This window comes from Rhinolophus sinicus, chromosome 8, assembly GCF_057876585.1.
Source record: "Rhinolophus sinicus isolate RSI-liver-muscle chromosome 8, RSI-T2T, whole genome shotgun sequence".
NCBI lineage: Eukaryota > Metazoa > Chordata > Mammalia > Chiroptera > Rhinolophidae > Rhinolophus > Rhinolophus sinicus.
In genome coordinates, this window is record NC_142508.1 from 34276923 (window position 1) to 34297035 (window position 20113).

Consider the following 20113-nt stretch of genomic DNA (forward strand, 5'->3'; position numbering starts at 1 on the left):
GGGAATCCATTCATTCAAAAACCATTTTCGGTCGCGTACCATTAGGCTAAGTTACAGGCTCTGGGAACAAGGAGTGCACGCCGGAGACAAAATAAATCTCTATCTTCCTGCAGCTTATTTCTAGTTAAAGGGAGCAGACTTCAACTAGCCCAAATAAGTAAGTCATATGGTATGAGGAAAGGTGATAAAGTGTATGGGAAAATTAGTTCTCCATCTTTTAGGGCTCCCGGGCCGTCGAGTGTGTCCCTTTCCAACCAGGTCCCTGCCCTTAGATACTGTGAACTACATTGCCCAGCATGCTCCGGAATACACCTCCAGCCCTTAGACTTCATTTTCCAGCGTTTCCCGGAGAATTCCCTCAATCGGATTTCCATTTGACCCCTGGAAGCAGCGGACTTCCCAGTGTGCCTCGGAGCATATTGAGGCCAGAATGTTGCCATTAGCAATTTCTGCTTGTAGACTCCATTTCCCAGCGCTCCCCGCGGCTCTCTCTGGGCTGCGGACTGCATTTCCCAGCGTGCCCCGGGTCAGCGCGGTGACGTCACGGGCCGAACAAGGGCCGGCAGTTCCTCCGGCTGACTGCGCGGTGGTGAGCGGTAGTTCCCGGCGGCCCCGCGGCGGGCGGCGGCCGCGACTCGGAGCTCGGCGCTCGCTCGCTTGCTCGCTCAGGGGCGGGCGGGCGGCGCGATGTCAGGCGAGGACGGCCCGGGGGCGGGTCCTGGGGCGGCGGCGACGGCAGCCCGCGAGCGGCGGCGGGAGCAGCTGCGGCAGTGGGGGGCGCGGGCGGGCGCCGAGCCGGGCCCCGGGGAGCGGCGCTCCCGCACCGTACGTTTCGAGCGCGCCGCCGAGTTCCTGGCAGCCTGTGCGGGCGGCGACTTGGACGAGGCGCGCCTGATGCTGCGCGCCGCGGACCCCGGCCCCGGCGCCGAGCCGGACCCAGCTGCCCCACCGCCCGCCCGCGCAGTGCTCGACTCCACCAACGCCGATGGCATCAGCGCCCTGCACCAGGTCAGCGCCCCCCGCCCCTTCCTGGGCCTCGTCTGCCTTCGGTCTGCGCCACCAACCTCCCCAGTCCGGAGTCACCGTTGCCAGTTCTGGTCTGCACCGGCGATGCCGCCCCGGGTCCATGCCATACTGTGCTGACCCCTTGTCTGAGTCCCCTTTCCCATCCCACCCACCTCGAGCTCCCCTCTTCCAATCCTGAGCCACTGGAGCTGGCCCTGGTGTTTGCCACCCTGTGCTGCCCTCTTCCTGGACCCCAGCCATTGCTGACGGCCCCAGTCTGGCCATCTCACTGGCTCTGGTCTTGTCACTGCGCTGTTCTCGCCTGACCCTGAATGGCCTTTTACTAGTCTCATCTGTGCCACCTCCACCGATGCCACCTCTACAACGCCCTCTAATTCTTTCCTGAGTCTGTGCCACTTCTTCCGGCAATACTGGCACCCCCTCTGGCCCACTGTTGCCCCTCCTTCCAGGCAGTTGCCACTTTCACTGAGGAGCATCCTCTTTCCTGGGCCTGCTCTTCCTCCTCTCCGGGTCTCTGGCCTGGGCCAGCTCTTTGGCCGGGCCCAGATCTTTCCATGCCACTTCTTTCAGGTTCCTCCTTATTCCCCTTAGTCTGTGCCATCTATTACTGTCTAAGGATGCTCTTTCCTGAATGTTCACACTACCTTCCAGCTCTGTATCCTTGAAGTGGATGCTTCCTTTGTCTGGGGCACCCTGCCCCCATCCACTCCCGTGCCCTCTTAACGTCTGATGGGATGCCCTCCTGGGGCCTGTGCCACCTCTTGCCTCCCTTCATACGTCAGGGATGTTTCTCCTTCAGGTACCTCCTCCTCTTCCTCTGTCTGCCCTTCCCTTGGTTAGACCTGCCTCATCCCTCTTTTTATAGGCAACCTCAAAGCACCTGCCTCTTCCTGGCTTTGGGCGACCTCTCCATCCTCTGGTCATCTTGCTTTCTCTGCCTGGATCCCCCCTCTGTGGATTAGGGCAGCTTCTCCTTCCCATAGACTGCAATCTCTCCTACCCGTCTGTCATGTCATTTCTCAAGGGTTCTGTAACCCTGTTAGTCCTCTCCTTCTACAACCTGGGCACCCGTGCTCTTCCAAGACACCCTGGCTGCTGCCTCCGGTGTCCCTGTGTCATGAACCAGGCCATGTTATGCTTCAGAGTTCTTCTGGTTCTGGATGCTTTTCTCTATCTCCCTTTCCTCCCTGCTCCCCCACCCACCACCAGGGACAGGACTGGCCACAGGAGAGCCTCCATTCCCTCTCCTTATTTCTGAGGCCATCTCCTTCTTAGTCTCTTAATATTGATCCAGTCCCAGCCCTTTCCCCCCTGCCACAGCCCCTAGGGTTTGGTTACTGATGGAGCTGGAGAGGACCCTGGGAAGGAAAGGTTGGCAGGGGGCAGGCTGATGGAGTGGATGCTTGCAGTGTCCCTCTTCTCAGGTTCCCAGGAAGAGGAGCAGGTCAGGAAAACAGAAGAACCCTGAGTTCTGATCTCAGCTTCTCAACTTTGTGACCTTGAATTAGTGTCTCGTCTTTCTGTGCCTCAGTTTTCTTATCTGGAAAATGGGGCCAGTCGACGTGTCCTCCCTGGCAGGGCGCTGGTGAAGGAGGGAGGTTGTGTGTGTGTAGAACTCCCTTCAGGAAGCACCCTAGGTGGTTAGCTAGGGAGTTGCTGCCCCTGGTCTAAGTGCTACTCCTTTCCCCCTTTTCTTCCCCACCCCCAGGCCTATTCCTGGCAGAGGCCCTAGTGCCATCCAGGAGGACATTTTCTTCCACTCAGAGGAGGGTTCTGCTTCCCTGAGGCCTTGTAGGTTCTCAGAGGTTGGCTAGCCCAGGAGAGGGACCTCAGGCTTCAGTGTCCCCCTTCACCACCGTCCGTGTTTCTGGCTCCCCTGGACCTTCTCTAAGGGGTTCCTGGCCCTGCTCTTCAGGCCAAGCCCCATTACCCAGCATCCCCTTGGCCTGGACCCTGCAAAAGGCCACTCCGGTCTTGTTGCCTTGTCCAGCATGCTGCCTCTCAAGTGGGATCCCTCTCCCACCTCAGGCCAGCACATGATAACTTGCTGCCAGGGCTCTGAGGAGACCTGAAGGGTTAGGGCATCTGAGGTTCATGGAGGGGAAGTTCCCACCTCAGGTCCAACCAGCGGGGCCAGCCAGCGGGGGAGCTGGGTGTGGGGTGACCACCCCATGCAGGTTTGCCCCAACACTGGCCTGGTGTTAGCACTGAGAATCCCAGGGCCCAGGAAGCCCCCAGTCCCAGGCAGACTGGGATGGCTGCTCCTCCGTCTGGTTTGAGTCCTTGGGCTGTGGATTCTGGTTTCTCCGCCTGGGCTGTGGGTTCTGTTCTGAATACTCCCCGACTGGGTCCCCAGGCCTCAGCTCCCTGCCCTGCTTGTGTCCCCAGGAGTTCTCAAACTTTAGTCCCCACCTCAGGCCAGTTTGGCAACCACCTGATGAGGCTGGTATACTCTTCCCCTTCCCGAAATTGCTTTATGAATTCGTGGCTAGAGTCTGGGGTCTGGATTAGTAGGAGAGGCTGAGGACATGGCCTCCTGGGTCTGAGGGAGGAGGGGCTAGGGCCTGGATTCTTGGATCGCTGGTGCCCAGGCCTCAGGCATCTTTCACATGGATGCCTGTGCAGGGCCAGGTCCTTGAAAGGGAAAGGCCCATCTCCCTCCTTACCCCCCTTCCCCATTGCCATGACAACAGAGTGGAAATAAACGGAGCCCAGAGTTCATCCCGTTCCCAGGGCACGTGTGGCCCCCCTCTCACAGCCTGAGTTTCCATGACTTCATGCTCTTGGCCCTCGGGGCTTCCTCCCTCTCCAGATGGGCAGTTTGGGAGAGGTGAGGGAGTTGGGTTAATTTACCTGGAAGACCCGGGGGTCGAACTCCACCCACCTCCCACGGACCTGCTCAGGGTCAGTGCCCACCCAGTGTTTGTGTGCGTCCTGGGGCTTTTGTCTCTGGAGCTTTGATTCCTCCTCTGTAAAACAGAACCCTGACAGCAAAAGGCATGGGGAAGATGCCCGCAGAGACCCCTGGGCACAGCTTCCTGTGCATAGTGGACCCTCGGTGTGTGGGAGCTGCAGCCTCTCGGGCCCCAGGCCTCGGCACACACTGATGCCGCCTCCTGTCCCACTACAGGAGTCCCTCACTCTGCCCCACATTCTCAGGGACCTGGTGACTTTAGCAGCCCTGCAACAGCCTTGGGCTCCAGGGGCTCAGTTCTCCCCTCAGGATGCAAGGGGGGCCATGGTCAGTTCCTGGAGGGTATCTGCTGGGTCTGAGGGAGGACGGGCTGAGCCTTTTCCTTCTGTTCATCACTGGGAGCCACATCCCGTTGGTGTGGCTGTGGGGTAGGTCACATCTGACAAGCACTATTCAGGATTCCTACACCTGGATGAGAAGCTCCCTCTCTTCTCCATCTGCTTCCTGCTTGCAGGCAGCTGGGAAACCCCCTCTCATGGTCTTCACTGCACTCCAAAGGCCTGGCTCACCTAACCATTGGGAAGCCAGGGGTGTCTCTAACAGCTGGGTGGCTGGAGGGGCCTCAGGGGCCTGGCTGGTACCTTTCAGAGCCTGTCCCAGAGCCATCGGGGTCTCTTCCTTGAATGTCATGGTGACTTAGCCCCTGGATCTATCCCACGGTCCCTGTCAGGAGCCCCACCTGGGTGGGTGTGTGGTGTGTGGATGAGGGGGACGCTGACAGCCGCTCCCCCCCCCCAGGCCTGCATTGATGAGAACCTGGAGGTGGTGCACTTCCTGGTTGAGCAGGGCGCCACGGTGAACCAGGCAGACAACGAGGGCTGGACGCCCCTGCATGTGGCCGCCTCCTGTGGTTACCTGGACATCGCCAGGTGAGGCGGGGGAGGGTGGGCAGCACCGACAGTGGGGCCGGGGCTCGGACCCCTCGGCCCTGACCTCCTCCCACCTCCAGGTACCTCCTGAGCCACGGGGCCAACATTGCTGCCGTGAACAGTGACGGGGACCTGCCCCTGGACCTGGCCGAGTCCGATGCCATGGAGGGGCTCCTGAAGGCGGAGATCGCCCACCGAGGTGGGCCCGGGGGCCGCTGGGGGCCGGGCTCCTCTCCAGTGCCTGGGAGTCAGGCTGCCGGGGCTCAGAGGCCGGCCCCTCCATTTCCTGGGACTCTGACTCCCTCTGTGCCTCAGTGGGGGTGAAGTGGGGGTGTCAGCACCTACCCCAGGGGTTGCTTGGCCCCTTAAATGAGTGGTCGTATAAAGTGCTTGTGCCACCACTGGGCACAGAATTAAGAGCTCAGACTGACATTGACCTGCATTGTCGTTTTACCATCTGAGTAACTGAGGACACTGAGGGGCGCTTTTCCAGGGGTGGGATTGTGGGACACTCCACCCCATCCACCCCCGCTGCAGGTGTTCTCAGGACTGTTTGCTGAGGGCCCCTGGGGACTGGTCCCCCCATGCTCAGGCTCACTGAACCCCAGGGGTCCTTAGTATGCTGTCCAGTACCCAAAAAAACTCGGTGACTGGCTCTGTTTATTTTTCTAAGGAGGGCATGTGTTGGTTCCAGCAGGTTTTCAGAGCTGCTCGCGACCCTCCCCACACACCTAAAAGCCATCTAGGACAAGTTGACATGAGGCAGCATGGGGCAGGCTGTGGCCTGGCAGCAGAGGATGCAGGGCAGGTTGGCTTGGCTGTGGGACATGAACAGCTTCACAGGATCTTGGGGCTTGCGGCGCCTGTGGGACCCCCGCAGGAGTCCTGGGCCTCGAGTAAATGAAGAAACACTATGGGGTGTCTGCAGTGATGCCCAGATTCCCAGCTACAGGCCAGGATGGGAAGGGTCAGGGCCTGGCCCTATGCAGTTCAGTGCCCGAGACCGTGAGACAGCCCCGCTGGCTAACAAGGCTCTAGCGGGACGCATGGAGTTGACATCTGGGTCTCAGGAGCCCTGCTTTGGTTAAGAAAGCAAAGACAGAGCTGGGTCTTCTCCCTCCTCTCCTTCCACTGTTTAGTTTGAAAAACTTGAAACTTAGAGAAAGGTTGTGACAATAGTATGAGTCTCCTGTGCCCTTCACTGAGGTCCCCCCGCGTTGTAGGAGCTTTATGGAGATATGATTCCCAGTCCGTCCAGCTCACCCTTGAGTGTCCAGTCTGGTGCTTTTTAGTATATTCAGTGCTGTGCACCCACAACCACACTGATATAGATGATTTCGATCACCCCGAAAGAAACCCTGCATCCCTTAGCCATTACCTCTGATCCCCCGTCACTCTCATCCCAGGAAACCACCCATCAGCTTTCTGTTTCTCTAGGTTTGCCAGTTTTGGATGTTTTGTATAAGTGGAATCATAAAATACAGATTTATCAGTTTTGTAACTGTTTGGCACATTTGTGTGTGCTCCCCCTCCCCCTTTCCCCTTTTCCTCCCCTCTCCATACATTAATTTGCGTCTTTTTCCTTCCTTTCTCCTTTTTCTTCCCTCTTTCCCCTTTTTCTTTTTTTCATTCCCTCCATCCCTCGGTGGCTCCCTCCCTCTTTCCTGAAACATTTTGAGACTGTATTGCAGACACTGTAACCTCCACCGGACACTGGAGCCAGTGTCTCCTAGAGCAAGGACACTTCTAGTAACTGCATGGGACATGACAATGTTACTCTCCCAGCAGCGTCAGGACCACTGTTATCTATTGGGCAGGTAGCCTTTTCCTCTGGTTCAGGACGTGCAGTCACTCCAGGAGACTGCCCCATTACTGGTGATGTTAACCTTAACCTTTGTTCAGGGCTTCAGCCAGGTAGCTCTCGGCGGAGGCATCTTCCTCCCTTCGTAATAAAAAGGAGTCTGTAGGGCAGTGTGTGGAGGCTGCTTCTGTGGATGTCCACCCTGGGGGCATGAGAATGGCAAGGTCCATGAACTCTTGGACATTCTGGATTTTTCTTCAGGCATTGCCCATAGTGCTCATCAGCTTCTGAAGGGGGTCCATGTTCCCCTTTGTGGGGTGAGGAGAAGGTTGGGGGAGGTTGGCTTGTAGGGCAAAGGCCAATGGTACCGTTGGGAGAACCCTCAGCTGCACTGCTGGGGTTGTGACCCTGCTGTGAAGGCCACTGCTGTCACTGCCTCTGGAATCCGGGGGCCTCTGCTACGTGGCTGCACAACCTTCGTCTTCACATGGAGACCTCAGCAGATCCCAGTTCGCAGGCTGAACCCCAGCTGCAAGGAGGACAACGACTCTTGCCTCACCGAGGGACATATCTGGAAGATGGAGAACCCCTATGTGTGCTGGGCCTCCAGACAGGTGCCGGCTGAAGTGTAACCCTGGCAGCTGCTTACAGCAGGGCTGGGGCAGAAGACGGATGTGGACAGAGGCTGGAGACTCCAGGAAGGAAGGCATCAGTGCTGTGGATGCTGCTGAGAGCTCAGCCTTGGTTTCTTTCTCAAGCACAACTGTCCCCTTTGCTGCCCCGCCTTACTTGCTGTCTCCCTCTCTTGGGGACTGCTGGTCACTGAAAGGGTCTGATCCGCTCGGCCAGTTACCCGGAGCGCACCGCATGAAGGCCATGGTCCAGTTGGCTCAGCTGAATTAGGTACGATTCTTTGCAAGGACCAGAAGCCCATTACGGCCTGGCTCAGGCCAGAGAGACAGTTTGTGCAGCCACGTGCACAGCAGCATTACGCACGGCAGCTAAAAGGTGGAAGCTGCTGTGTCCATCGACAGGTGACGGACAAAGAAAATGTCGTTCATCCAGGCCATACGATGGAATACTTTCAGCCTGAGAAGGAAGGACACGTGCTACATCGTCAGTGAACCGTGAGGACATGCTCAGTGAAATAAGCCAGTCACAAAAAATGCAAACACTGTCTATAATTCCACTTATATGAGGTGCCCAGTAGTCAAATTCATACAGACAGAAAATAGAATGGGGGTGACCAGGGGTTGGGGGAGTTACTGTTTCATGGGCACAGAGTTTTCATTTTGTAAGATGAAGAGAGTCATGGAGATGGATGGTGAGAATGGCTGCACAACAATTTAAGCTTTGCAGGATGTGCTGTCATGTTTGGCCCACTCTACCTCACTGCTGCCATAGTGGGAAAAGCAGCCAGGGACTGTATGTACTCATAAGTGAGTGGGCATGGCCGTGTTCCAATTAAACTTTATTGACAAACACAGGTGGCTTTTCAGAACGGGCAAATCCATAGTGACAGAAAGTAGACTGGTGGTTGCCAGGGCTGGGGGAGGGAGGTGGAGAGTGACCGCTCAATGGGTACGGGTTTCTGTTTGGGGAGATGAAAAAGTTCAGGAACTAGGTAGTATGATGGTTGCAAAGCATTGTGAGTGTCCTAAATACCATGGAATTGTACACTTTAAAATAGCGAAATTGGTAAATTTTATGTTATCTTTATATTACCACAACAAAAGTAAAAATCGAAACAGGTGGCCTGCTCACCCAGCATGCAGTTTGCAGACCCGGATCTTGAACTCTGTCGATAGACAAAGGCAGATCTGTGCAGAAAGCAAATTTGAGAAGGATGCATGTGAACATGGTACTAAGAATACTGTACTAATTGGTTGCTGAGTAAGTCAGCAAACTCGGCCCTTCCCCTCCCTGAAGTCAGGCTCTTCAGCTGCAATTGGATTGGGTGTAGGTGATTCCCTTTAAGGAATTGGCAGAGGGTGAGGGAGAGGGCAGATTCCTGAGTCCCCAGTGCTCTCCAGGCCTCTCTACCTTAGACTGAGCCCAAGAGATGGGCCCTAACCAACCAGACATTCCTGGAATAGCTGCCACTGTCCAGTGCCGTCAGCCAGGAAACCCAAAAGTAGTGCACAGGCCACCAGGTGGTGCCAACACGAAGCCTGGACCTGGGTGGATTTGATCCTCAGGTGTGGATGGCGGGGATTGTTTCTAGGAATCCCACATGTTGCCTTAGGGCAGAAGTTTACAATATACGCAGTAAGGATATGCAGTAAGGATATAACAAAATACACGTTAACAAAAGCAAATTCATGATGGTCATTAGCTTGGGGGTCGCAAGAGTCGGATGAGATCGATGAGGAGGCTTCTGGTGTTTCTGTCGTTTAAAAATTTTAAGCCAAGTGGTGGTAAGCGGGGTTCTTTGCCAGTGCTGTCCAATGGAAAGCCAACGTAAGCCACAAGTGTAAGTGAAAATTTTCAAGTACGTGCATTTAAAAAAGTAAAAAGAAACAGGTGAAATTAACTTTAGTAGTACATTTTGTTTCACCCAGTGTATCTAAAACATCATGGGATCAATGTTTTAAAAAACCATTAATGAGTTGCTGCATATTTTCCCCATCCTTTGAAATGCAGCGTGTTTTACATTTATGGCACATCTCAGTTCAACTGGCAATGAGGTGCTTCAGATGGCCCCTAATAGCTCCCGGCTTCCAGTGCTCAGTGGCTACATGTGGCTGACAGCTGCTGCTCAGGACAGCGCAGCTCCACACTGTGCTTTGTGAGAAATTTCACAATTGAAAAGATCATAGTAAAAAACTTCCCAGGTGAGAGATTGAAAGACAATTTTTACTCTTGCCTCAATAGTTTAAGAATTAAACGAATACAGATTCTCAGTCACAAGTCACAGGTAATATTCCAACCTCAACAAGGCTATTTTGGTCCCAAATCAACTTCCATTTATTTATTTATTTATTTGAAGATTTTATTGGGGAAGGGGGACAGGACTTTATTGGGGAACAGTGTGTACTTCCAGGACTTTTTTTCCCAAGTCAAGTTGTTGACCTTTCAGTCTTAGTTGTGGAGGGCGCAGCTCAGCTCCAGGTCCAGTTGCTGTTGCTAGTTGCAGGGGGCGCAGCCCACCATCCCTTGCGGGAGTCGAACTGGCAACCCTGTGGTTGAGAGCCCGCACTCCAACCAACTGAGCCACCCGGGAGGCAGCTCAGCTCAAGGTGCCGTGTTCAATCTTAGTTGCAGGGGGCAGAGCCCACCATCCCTTGTGGGACTCAGGGATTGAACTGGCAACCTTGTGGTTGAGAACCCACTGGTCCATGTGGGAATCGAATCGGCAGCCTTCGGAGTTAGGAGCATGGAGCTCTAACCGCCTGAGCCACTGGGCTGGCCCAACTTCCATTTAATTTCAAGTCGTAACTTGCTTTTGGCATCTATAAATGCAGTACAGCTTTCCATGAACCCGATTGGGTACAATGAAATTGACTAAGAAGGAAGCCAGATTGTTCTAGTACTGCTGTGAACAGGGACAAAGCTGTTGCCCTCATGATACAAAAACTTTGTGTAGTGGCTCTTTGCCTTGTTTATGATACTTGTGAGTGATCACAGTGATAATGGTGACAAAATGCATGAAGACGGTGGGCTAAGGATTGTATTGGCAGTGACACGAAGAGTTAGATGTAGCCAAATGCCAGATTTGCTCAATAAACATTAGGCTTTATACTTAAAAATAACGATGAAGGTGATGCTTTGGGTTAAATGGGAAAAGGCCTACGATCTCCATTGTCCCAGCCCCAGCAGTGAGTTGGAGACTCTTAGTGGAACCTGGAATGCGCAGAGCACAGCTGGGAAGTTGCTGAGCTGATCCAGGCCCTCTGAGTCCCAGAGGAGCACACAGGCAGAGGGGGATGGGGCTGAACCGTGCTTCCTGGACCTTGGGGTATGAGTCCCATCTGTCACCCCTTGTCCTTCCAGGTGTAGATGTGGAGGCAGCCAAACGGGCCGAGGAGGAATTGCTGCTTCATGACACAAGGTGCTGGCTGAATGGTGGTGCCATGCCTGAGGCCCGGCATCCTCGCACGGGGGCCTCAGCCCTGCATGTGGCTGCTGCTAAGGGCTACATCGAAGTGATGAGGTGAGCTGGGCCGGCGTGGACCCTCCCTTTCCCTTGTTCTTTGTGCGCGGCCACTGTGCTCTTTTTCGTTTTCTTACACTCCTGTGGGTTTTGTGTATTTCCATCTTTTTCTCACGTATGTACCTAAATACAGCTTTAGCTCCTCTCATAAGTCCTGATGTGTCGGCTTTTCATTATCATTCAGTTTAAAACATTTTCCAACGTGTAATCTTTCTTTGACCCATGGATTATTTAGAAGTATGTCCTTAAATTCCAAACACATGGGATTTTATAGTCATTGTTTCATTACACATTTCCTGGCTTAATTGCACTGTGATCAGAGAATGGGGTCTGTATGATTCCAGATTTCTGAAATTTGTTGGTTTGCTTTATTTTATATCTCAGTATAAGTAAGAGGGAAAAGAATTGTGTTGTGAGGCACCGTGTTCTATGTAGGCTGTTAGGTCAACTTCATAGTCATGCTATTGAAATCTATGTTTTTAGTGATTTCTTTCTATCTGCTTATCCTGTCAGTTATTGTACGTGTGATTTGAAAAAAACACACCCATGATTGTGGTTTTTGCGTATTCATTCTTGTAGTTCTATCAATTTCTGTGTTAGATACTTTAAGGCTAGGTTGTTTGGTACATGTAGAGTTTAAATTGTTATGGGGCGTATTTCCTTTCTGTCACTCACCTCAGTCCTGTCCACACGTGGCTGCCCACCCCCTTCTGTGGAGTAGTTGGTTCCAGTTCTTATCCTCAGGCTCCCTGTTCTCTCTTTAATTCGCTTTTCTCTTTTGTGATATTAGACTTTGTTTTTAGTATGAAAATGGAGTTAAGATGAACTCCATCTCTACGCACCTCTGTGTTGAATCTTTAGAGAGGTTTTCCAATGAAGTACTTAAGATGACCCCTAAAAGCTCCAGGCTTGTGTCCCAGCTGGTTAGTACCCACTCCTGAAGTAGAGTGCCTCATTCTCCATAGTTCCAGCAAGAGTCCTGGGTCTGATGCTCACTGGGCCACCTTGGGTACCTGCCTGTCCCAGAGCCGATCCCTATGGCAAGGGGGTCGGCGCACTCTCAATAGTCAGGCCCACGGGTGTGCCTGTTGAGAAGGGGTGGCCATGTGAAATGCCGAGAACACCCACCAGGCAGAGGACAGCAAGTGCAGGGCTGGAAAAGAATTGTGTTGTGAGGTACAGTGTTCTACGTAGGTTATTAGGTCAACTTTGTAGTCATGCTGTTGAAATCTATGTCCTTAGTGATTTCTTTCTATATGCTTATGCTGTGAGTTATGTTAAGAAATGTGAGTAAAAAATTTTTTAAAAAGTGGGTGTACCCTTGGGGAAATAGTGGGGCACCCAGCAGGGCTGGAACAGAGGGAACTCGGGGGGCAGGTGAGTGACCAGGTCAACAGGGCCACACAGAGGACCTCATTGAAAAAGGTTCTTTATAAACGAGCTCGTCCGCCTTGCTTCAGCTCTTCCTCAGACACAGCCCAATGCCAGTTCTCTACGGCAGGCATGTCCGCCCTAGGCTGGGTTTGCAGAGTTGCCCTGGACTTGTTACCCTGCCGTTCCCTGCATCGCGTGGCATAAGGGGGTGATAATCCCCCGGAGAAGGGCATCTAAGCTGGGGTTTCTCAGTGTTGGCATTGGTGGCATTTGTACCAGGTCATTCTTTGCTGTGGGGCTGTCCACAGTAGATGTATAGCAGCATCCCTGGCACCACCCTGCTAGATGCTACAACATCCACCCCTAAGTTGTGGCAGCTAGAAGTGTCTCCAGACACTGCCCGATGTCCCCAGGGGCGGCATCAGCCCCGCCAAGAACCAGACCTCTAAGCCAGCCGGGTTCCTAGGACAGTGCTGCCCCAGCTGCCCCTTCTGGGTCTCATCCTTTTCATAGGCTTGGGGGCCCCCACCCCCACCTGCAGGTACAAGGAGCAGGGTTCCAGAGGCGACCTGCTGGGCCAGGGGAGGGGTCAGAGCCCATAGCAGAGGGGTCATTTGTGGGGAGGGGCTCAGGATGGTTTCAGCACTGTCACAGCTGGTACTGCTGTCACAGCTCGTACTACCACCACAGCATGGCCGGCCGTCACAGCCCTTGACTCAGAAGCCCTGTCCTGGTCCTTTACCCCAAGCCTCTCTGGCCTCCAGGCTGCTCCTCCAGGCTGGCTATGACCCTGAGCTCCGGGATGGGGATGGCTGGACCCCCCTGCACGCGGCTGCCCATTGGGGTGTGGAGGATGCCTGCCGTCTACTGGCCGAGCATGGTGGGGGCATGGACTCACTGACCCATGCGGTGAGGCCTGGGGTTGCCTGGGACTGGCGGTGGGGTGGGGAGGGCCCTAAACCTCCTTCACCATTGGCCTCCCTTCCCCCACAGGGGCAGCGTCCCTGTGACCTTGCTGATGAAGACGTGCTGAGCCTGTTGGAGGAGCTGGCGAGGAAGCAGGAGGACGTGAGTCTCGGGCCCCTCCCCTCCTGTCAGCACCTTGGAGGCTGGGCTTCCTTGTCTCCCACCCCTACCCCATCTTCCCAATGCCCACCGCCCTGGGGACGTGCTGCTCCCCTCTGGTGACTGAGAGCCAGTGAGGAGGGTACAGCTGGGCAGCCAGAGGAGGTGTGGCTTGGGGTCCAGATGGACCTTGGGATGCAGATGGGGTAGTCTGCCCAGGCTCGCGCTGGGCCTCGTCTCCCCTGGGGTGCCCCCGACTAGCACTGGGCTGGGCCTTGCTGCTGGAAAGACGGGGAGTGGAGGGTGAATGGTGTGGACTCAGGCTCTGCTGTAGGTTTGTGGTGTGAGCTCAGAGGGGGCTGGGATGGCCAGACCCATCTGTGTTGGGTGCTCATAGGTCAGGGAGAAGTTTGGCCAGGTGACCCCTGGGAGGTAGAATGAGAGCAGAGGCTGGGAAACAGGAGACTGGGTAAGAAGAGGATGATGGCAGTGCACAGGGTGTGCTCCCACATGAGATCCAGGGCGCGTGTCTTGGATACTGCGTGACTGTCTGTATGAAAACTTGAACGAGTCCACAGACCCTCGATGCTATGCAGGAACTGAGCTCTCCGTACTTAGAGCATCCGCAAAGGCATGGCCAGCACAGCTGTGTGTGGTGGCCCCCATGTTGGGGGCGTGAGCCCCAGGAGGGACCCCCATGTTCTTCCCTTCTGCAGCAGCCCCCTTTCTCCCTGCAGCTGCGGAACCAGAAGGCAGCCTCCCAGAGCAGGGGCCAAGAGCCCCAGGTGCCCTCCAGCAGCAAACACCGAAGGTACAGGAGAGGTGTCCAGGGGGCAGGGGAGGGTATCTGGAGGCTCTCAGGGCTTGGACCCTGGCACCCTCCCTTTCCCCACCAGGAGCTCCGTGTGTCGTCTGAGCAGCCGAGAGAAGATCTCCCTCCAGGACCTGTCCAAGGAGCGCCGGCCTGGGGGGACAGGGGGACCCCTCATCCAGGATGATGATGATGGAGAAGGCCTCACAGGTGAGAACCTGGGGGCCTGGACCCTTGGGTCTGAGGGAGGAGGGGGCTGGACCTGGACTCCTGGGTCTGAGGGAGGAGGGGCTGGTTCTGAGGCAGCTGGCATATTCTTGTTACTGTTCCCATCTTACCCGATAGAGCAACCCCCTGCAGAATCTAGAACCCTCAATGGAGTGTCCTCCCCACCACCCCCTAGCCCTAAGGGCCCCACGGTGAGTCTGGATGCCATGCTAGCCTGGGGAAGGGAGGGGAGGCATACCATGAATCCTGTAAACCTCTTGAAGACTACAGTTCCCAGAAAACTCCAGGACAACTGACTACTTTTTTTTGGCTACACCCACCCCAGGGACTGATGAGAGTTAATAGTTTGTTGTGGTCCTTCTGGTAACACTTGAAATGTATGGGAAAAGGGAACCTTTCTCCATAACTGATACTTTTCTCTTCTCCCAGAACCCCAAGGATGCCCCCTTCTCCAGGCGCTTTGGCCTCCAGAAGACGGGCAGTTCTGGTGCCCTGGGCCCCACGGATAGGTGGGGATCTGAGGGCACCCCTGGGGCTGGGCTGCAGCGCTCAGCTTCCTCCTCACGGCTGGAGGGAACCTCCACTCAGGTGAGTGGGGTGAGAGGCAGGGGGCCAGGCCTCACCTAGTGGAAGAGACTACCCCCTCCTCTTCTTCTCTTTCCACAGGCCAAGGAGCCCCGTCTTGCCAGAATTACCCCCACCCCCTTCCGGAAGATACTGGAGCCCTCTGCCCTGTGAGTACCAAGGGCCAGGGCTCCTCTAGGATGGGAGGCAGGTCTGGCTTCCAACCTTGTCAGCATGATCCTGAGCAAGTCCATCTGCTCTCTGGGATCTGGTTTCTGCTCCCCACCACTCTGCTTCTGTTTCCCTCTTTCTGTATCAAGTAAAAGCTCACAGTAAAACTTGCAAGGCCATAGTGATCTGACCTCCTATTGCCTCTCTACTTGGCTTCCACCTGTCCCTTTCCGACATGGGCACACTCCTGCCCCAGGGCCTTTGCTCTAGCTCTGCCCCTCACACCCACAGGGCTTGCTCCCTCCTTCCCTCCCTCCCTCGTGTTTCATGTCACCTGCTTTGCGAGGTCCACTGCAACCTTCTCCTCATATTGTAGGAGTGTCCGGACACTGACACTCTCCCATCTCCCGCCCTTGCTCTGTTTCTTTTCTCCAGTATGCTTACTCTCCTAACATATCCAATGATAGCTAATCTTTTTATGGTTATTATTTATTTTGCATCCTTTCTGCTCAGATTTGACTCATTAGGAAGAGGTCACTTGTTTCTTTTGCTCACTGCTGTATCTCCGATGCCTGTCACATAATGTGAGCTTGAGTAATATTTACTGAATGAATGAATTCACACAGGTGTGAGAGCTCTAGGCCTCCTCCCTTGGATAACTCCACTCCTCCCTACAGGATTCCGGAGCCTGACTCCCCAGGAAAGCCAGCTGTCCCAGCAGCTTCTGCAGTACCCACAGTGGAGTCCCGGGACCGCCGGAGGTGAAGAGGCCCCCTAGAAGCCTGCCTTTTCAGGGCCGGGAGAAAACTGCATTACCCAGGAGGCCCAGGGTTTGGGCGGGAGCTCCCCAGGGAGCGTTTGTCCCAGGGTCTGCTAGGGGTTGAAGTCCACTTACAGAACTTGCCTCCCCTTAAGGATGTCAGCATGGGATGGGGACAGGGCTCAAAGGGACTGTTCCTGAGGCTGGGGGCCCTTCATTCAGGTCCTACCAGATGCCGGTGCGGGATGAGGAATCTGAATCCCAGCGAAAAGCTCGCTCCCGTCTCATGCGCCAGTCTCGGAGGTCCACACAGGTGTGGGGGTGGGATGGGGGACTGGACTCCCGGGTCTGAGGGAGGAGGGGCCGGGAGCCTGGACTCCTGGGTCTGAGGGAGGAAGGGCCAGGGGCCTGGGCTCCAGGGTCTGAGGGAGGAGGGGCTGGGGGCCTGGACTAGGGGACTGAAGGTACTGGGCCCTGAGCTGCGGGACTATCCCCTCTCCCTGCAGGGTGTGACTCTGACCGACCTGAAAGAAGCAGAAAAGGCCGCAGGGAAGGCTCCAGAGCCAGAGAAGTCATGCCCACAGAGCTTGGTGAGAGGTGGTGGAGGTCAGGTTATTGGGCAGTGGGTGGCACAAGATGCCCTCCTTTAACCCCTCTCCCCCTCTCCCACAGGACCCTTCCTGGCGGCCCCGAGTTCCTGGGGTTGAGAACTCCGATGGCCCTGCCCAGAGAGGTGAGGTCTGGTTTCTGGGAGGTTGCCCTCCTCAGCCCACCCGATCCCTTCTGCTGCAGTCTTCCTGTTTTCCTGGGGTCTTGGGCCCAAGGACCCTGACACTGCAGAGAGGGGATTCCTGATTCCTGCCCCTCCCCCAGCAGAGGCCCCCGATGGGCAGGGGCAGGGACCACTGGCCACCAGGGAGAACCGCAGAGTTGGCAAGGAATGGAGGGGGCCTGCTGAGGTGAGGGATGGGCCCAGGCGGGGCGAGCTGGAGTTGTGGGTGGGCTTTGGAGGGCTCGTGGGGGTTGGGCCAACTCCCCTTCCGGCATCTGGCTGAACTCCACCTGAACGCCTTCAGGGTGAGGAGGCGGAACCCACGGACATCAGCCCAGAATCCAGGTATGGGGTGGGCAGGGCAGGGGCTGGGCTGTCCACACAGGTTTTGGGCTACCCATGGCCACGGGGCGCGCCCCCTGACATTGTGCTCTGCCTCCATCCAGCATACCTGAGAGCGGCCCCTCATCTCGCAGGCAGCAGGACCTCACCCCAGAACCCCAGCCAGAATCGGAAGAGCTGGACGGAGGCTTCAGGAAGGTTCGAGATCCCACCCCATGGTCGGTGCCGTTACCAACCCCACAAGTCCCCACACGTCGGCCTTTACACCCCTGCCCTACTGCCCCTGTCATTGGCTCTGCCTGCCAGGTCCCTGCGCCCTCCCTGCCCTGGCTGCCTCACGTGACCTAACCTAGGCTCAGTCGGCCCCCTCCCCGGAAACATGCGGCAGCTGGGTCTGGCAGCTAGCAGGCCTGATCCTGTGCCCCTCCTCCTGGTGCCCCCAGCTGTACGCAGAGCTGCGCAGTGAGAATGAGAGACTTCGCGAGGCCCTGACCGAGACCACGCTGCAGCTGGCGCAGCTCAAAGTGGAACTGGAGCGCGCCACACAGGTGAGGGTGCTGAGGCCCAACAGGTGGCCCCTGGCAACCCTATGCGGGGGTGGGGGGGAGAATTTTGAGCAATGAAGTGTGGGGTCTGAGCTGGGCTCTGCCTTCAGGGGGGATGGAGCAAGGACTCCTGGGGGCAAGAAGTGTCAGAGAGCTGGGCTCTGTCTTCAAAGGGGAGGGGCCTGATGGGCGGGGATAGGGCTCTATGGCAGGGCCTGGGCGGCGGTGGGTGGAGCTTGTGGACTCAGTTGTGGGCTGCTACAGTGGGGTCCAGCCTGGAGCCTTCCTCTTCTCACTGTTGGTTTCCTCTTCCTGGCCATTGCGGTTTGGATGTTTATCTGACTTCTGTGCTTTCTCTGTCCCCACCAGAGGCAGGAGCGTTTTGCAGAGAGGCCTGCCCTTCTGGAGCTGGAGAGATTTGTGAGTAGGGCAGCTGGGGTGGGGCCAGACATGTGTCGCCAGCCTTACAAGTCCAGGCAGGTGTGGATGAAGGAGGCCACACTGACCTTCTAACCTGGCCCTCCGACCCTTCATAACCCTTCTCAGTCCTGCTCAACCTCTGGCCCTCCCTGACCCCCAGTGCCTTGCTTTCACCTTCCCCATTTATTACAGGAGCGCAGGGCCCTGGAGCGAAAGGCAGCCGAGCTGGAGGAGGAGCTGAAGGTGAATCCTCATGGGGCGCTCTGGGCCATGGGCTCAGCCTGCCCAGGGCCACCAGCTGACCCTGTTCCATCCCATAGGCTCTGTCTGACCTCCGGGCTGACAACCAGCGGCTCAAGGATGAGAACGCGGCCCTGATCCGTGTCATCAGCAAACTGTCCAAGTGACTCTGGAGGACCTGTCCCCACACCCACATTTATACAGCTGCTTCTGCCACACGCACCCCTTCCCCTGTGTGAACACGAGTGACAGGGTTCTCGGGGGGGGGGTCTCTGAGAAGCCATAACCTCCCTTCAGGACCTCCAGACTGGGAGGGGAAGACAGAGTCCCCAGGAGCCAAGGGGGGCCATCCGAGGCCAGGTTGGAGGTGGGAGGCTGAGCCAGGTAGGGGTTGTCACTAAGAGGGGACCAGGGCTGGAGGTGGGACCAGGAAGGAACCATGGACCAGGAAGTTGTAGGACCAGTAGCCAGGATCAGAGTGGCCACCCGGAGGTCCCCTCTCTTTCACGTGTGATGCCACCCAGTCACCCCTCCCATTCCTGAACAGGGATCCAAGAATGTGCCAAGAGTCCCGCTGGCCTTGGCCGGGTGGGCCTCTATATAGGGTCCATGTGCAATAGGGAGGATGTCTTCTATTTTTTGCTGCCCCCTCCCCGCCCACTGTCCGGGGCAGGGGGAGAAGGTATTTTCGAGACAAAGCACAGGCACCACAAATAAAAGTCGTGAAGTTGCCACTCAACGACCCTGTCCCTGGCTGGAGGTGGGGTGTTGCTTCTGTGCTCGGCTGTGCGTGTGACCAAAGCACAGGACCATGTGAGTGGGTGCTCACAGGGTGGGAAGGGGCCCCAAGCCAAGGCTAATATGGTCAGAAGTAAGGTGGCTTGGGACGGGGCAGGAAGCGTCAGCTGGGTGAGACGACGGGGCCTGTGAGTATTGAGTTGGGGAGCTCGGGTCTTATCATTGGTGTTTTTGAAACAGTCTATTGCCAACATTTAAAATGTGGGTAATTCACATAGAAAAATCTAGAATTTGACTTCTCTGAAAAAAATAGGAAGCAGTGAAAATGTGTGCTCTTCAGTCCTGCATGGTAACAGGTGGCTGGAGCTGAGTAGGGGCCATCTTCAAAGATGGGACATGCATGCATGCATGCATTCATTCATTCTTGGTCATTTTCTATGTGTCAGGCCCTGTCCTACCTATTGGTGACACAGTAATGAATAAAACAAAGACCTGATACCTTCTAGGAGGAGAGGCATAAGGTATCCAATGATAAAATTAGAGTATTTCAGGTGGTGATGCTATGGAGAAAAAGGGGGAAGGATGGGGAGACCGGTGTGTGTGTGTTGTACAGGGCAATCAGATTAGGCCTCACAGAGAGGCTGGCACGGCCAGTACTTGATGGCATCAGGGAATGAGCCATGTAGGCCCTGGGGCAGAGGGTGCCTGACATGTTGAGGCACAGGATGAATCCGGTGTAGTTGGCGGGAAGTAGTGGGGGGTAGGGTTAGAGAGGACGGTGGGCCGCTTAAGGACGTGGTCCTGGTAAGGACTTGAGCTGTGAGGGGGGACCTGGGTTTTAACAGGTCCCTCTCGCTCCTGCATTGAGAAGAGTCTGAGGAATGGTAGTGAGGGACAGAAACAGGGAGGCCAGCTAAGGGGCTCCTGCCACAATCCCAGCAAGAGGTGATGATGGCTCAGACCCGGACGATGGTGGTAGAGATTGTGAGAAATGGTTCGATTCTGAGAATATTGGAGGGGACAGCCTCCAGGACAGGTTCAGTTGTGATAGGAACGAGGCTTGGGCCCAGTTTGCTCATGTGGGTCAGCTGTCTGGCTCAAGCCCTGTTCCTGTTACAGTCCAACCTGTCAGGACATCCTGGTGGCTCTCCCCTCCAATATTTCCAGAATCATTCCAGTTTGCATCCTAGATGATGGCAGTGTAGGGGGTTTATTGAGGAGGCGGAAACTGGAGCAAGCAGGTTTGGGGGTCTGCTTGCT

The 20113-nt window shown here is 55.8% G+C and overlaps 1 protein-coding gene across 3 annotated transcripts; it reads left to right on the top strand.

Moving 5' to 3' along the window:
• The first annotated feature begins 569 nt into the window (after positions 1-569).
• PPP1R12C (protein phosphatase 1 regulatory subunit 12C) lies at positions 570-18854 on the top strand. 3 transcript variants are annotated; one of them, XM_019710956.3, is made up of 22 exons: positions 571-1008; positions 4739-4869; positions 4950-5068; positions 10664-10823; positions 12962-13106; positions 13191-13265; positions 14000-14073; positions 14159-14283; positions 14419-14492; positions 14731-14889; positions 14968-15035; positions 15714-15797; positions 16019-16109; positions 16303-16386; positions 16469-16529; positions 16670-16755; positions 16873-16913; positions 17015-17108; positions 17354-17458; positions 17825-17875; positions 18068-18118; positions 18196-18854. In XM_019710956.3, exons 1-22 carry the CDS (start codon positions 688-690, stop codon positions 18280-18282), a joined length of 2286 nt encoding a protein of 761 aa, XP_019566515.2. In that variant the 5' UTR covers positions 571-687; the 3' UTR covers positions 18283-18854. The 3 variants fall into 3 exon arrangements, with proteins under 3 accessions (XP_088656120.1, XP_019566515.2, XP_019566516.2); XM_019710957.3 differs by having other exon boundaries at positions 572-1008; positions 16673-16755; XM_088799994.1 differs by lacking the exons at positions 17354-17458; positions 17825-17875; positions 18068-18118; positions 18196-18854 and adding an exon at positions 17217-17268 and having other exon boundaries at positions 570-1008; positions 17015-17128.
• Positions 18855-20113: the final 1259 nt, after the last annotated feature.

What these genes read in the sequence shown, in the direction of transcription:
- PPP1R12C (XM_019710956.3), top strand. Translation starts at nt 688, where the DNA reads ATGTCAGGCGAGGACGGCCCGGGGGCGGGTCCTGGGGCGGCGGCGACG. An exon ending in TCCAGCAGCAAACACCGAAG is followed by an intron (nt 14,074 to 14,158) that starts GTACAGGAGAGG and finishes TTTCCCCACCAG; the next exon opens with GAGCTCCGTGTGTCGTCTGA. An exon ending in TGGACGGAGGCTTCAGGAAG is followed by an intron (nt 17,109 to 17,353) that starts GTTCGAGATCCC and finishes TGGTGCCCCCAG; the next exon opens with CTGTACGCAGAGCTGCGCAG.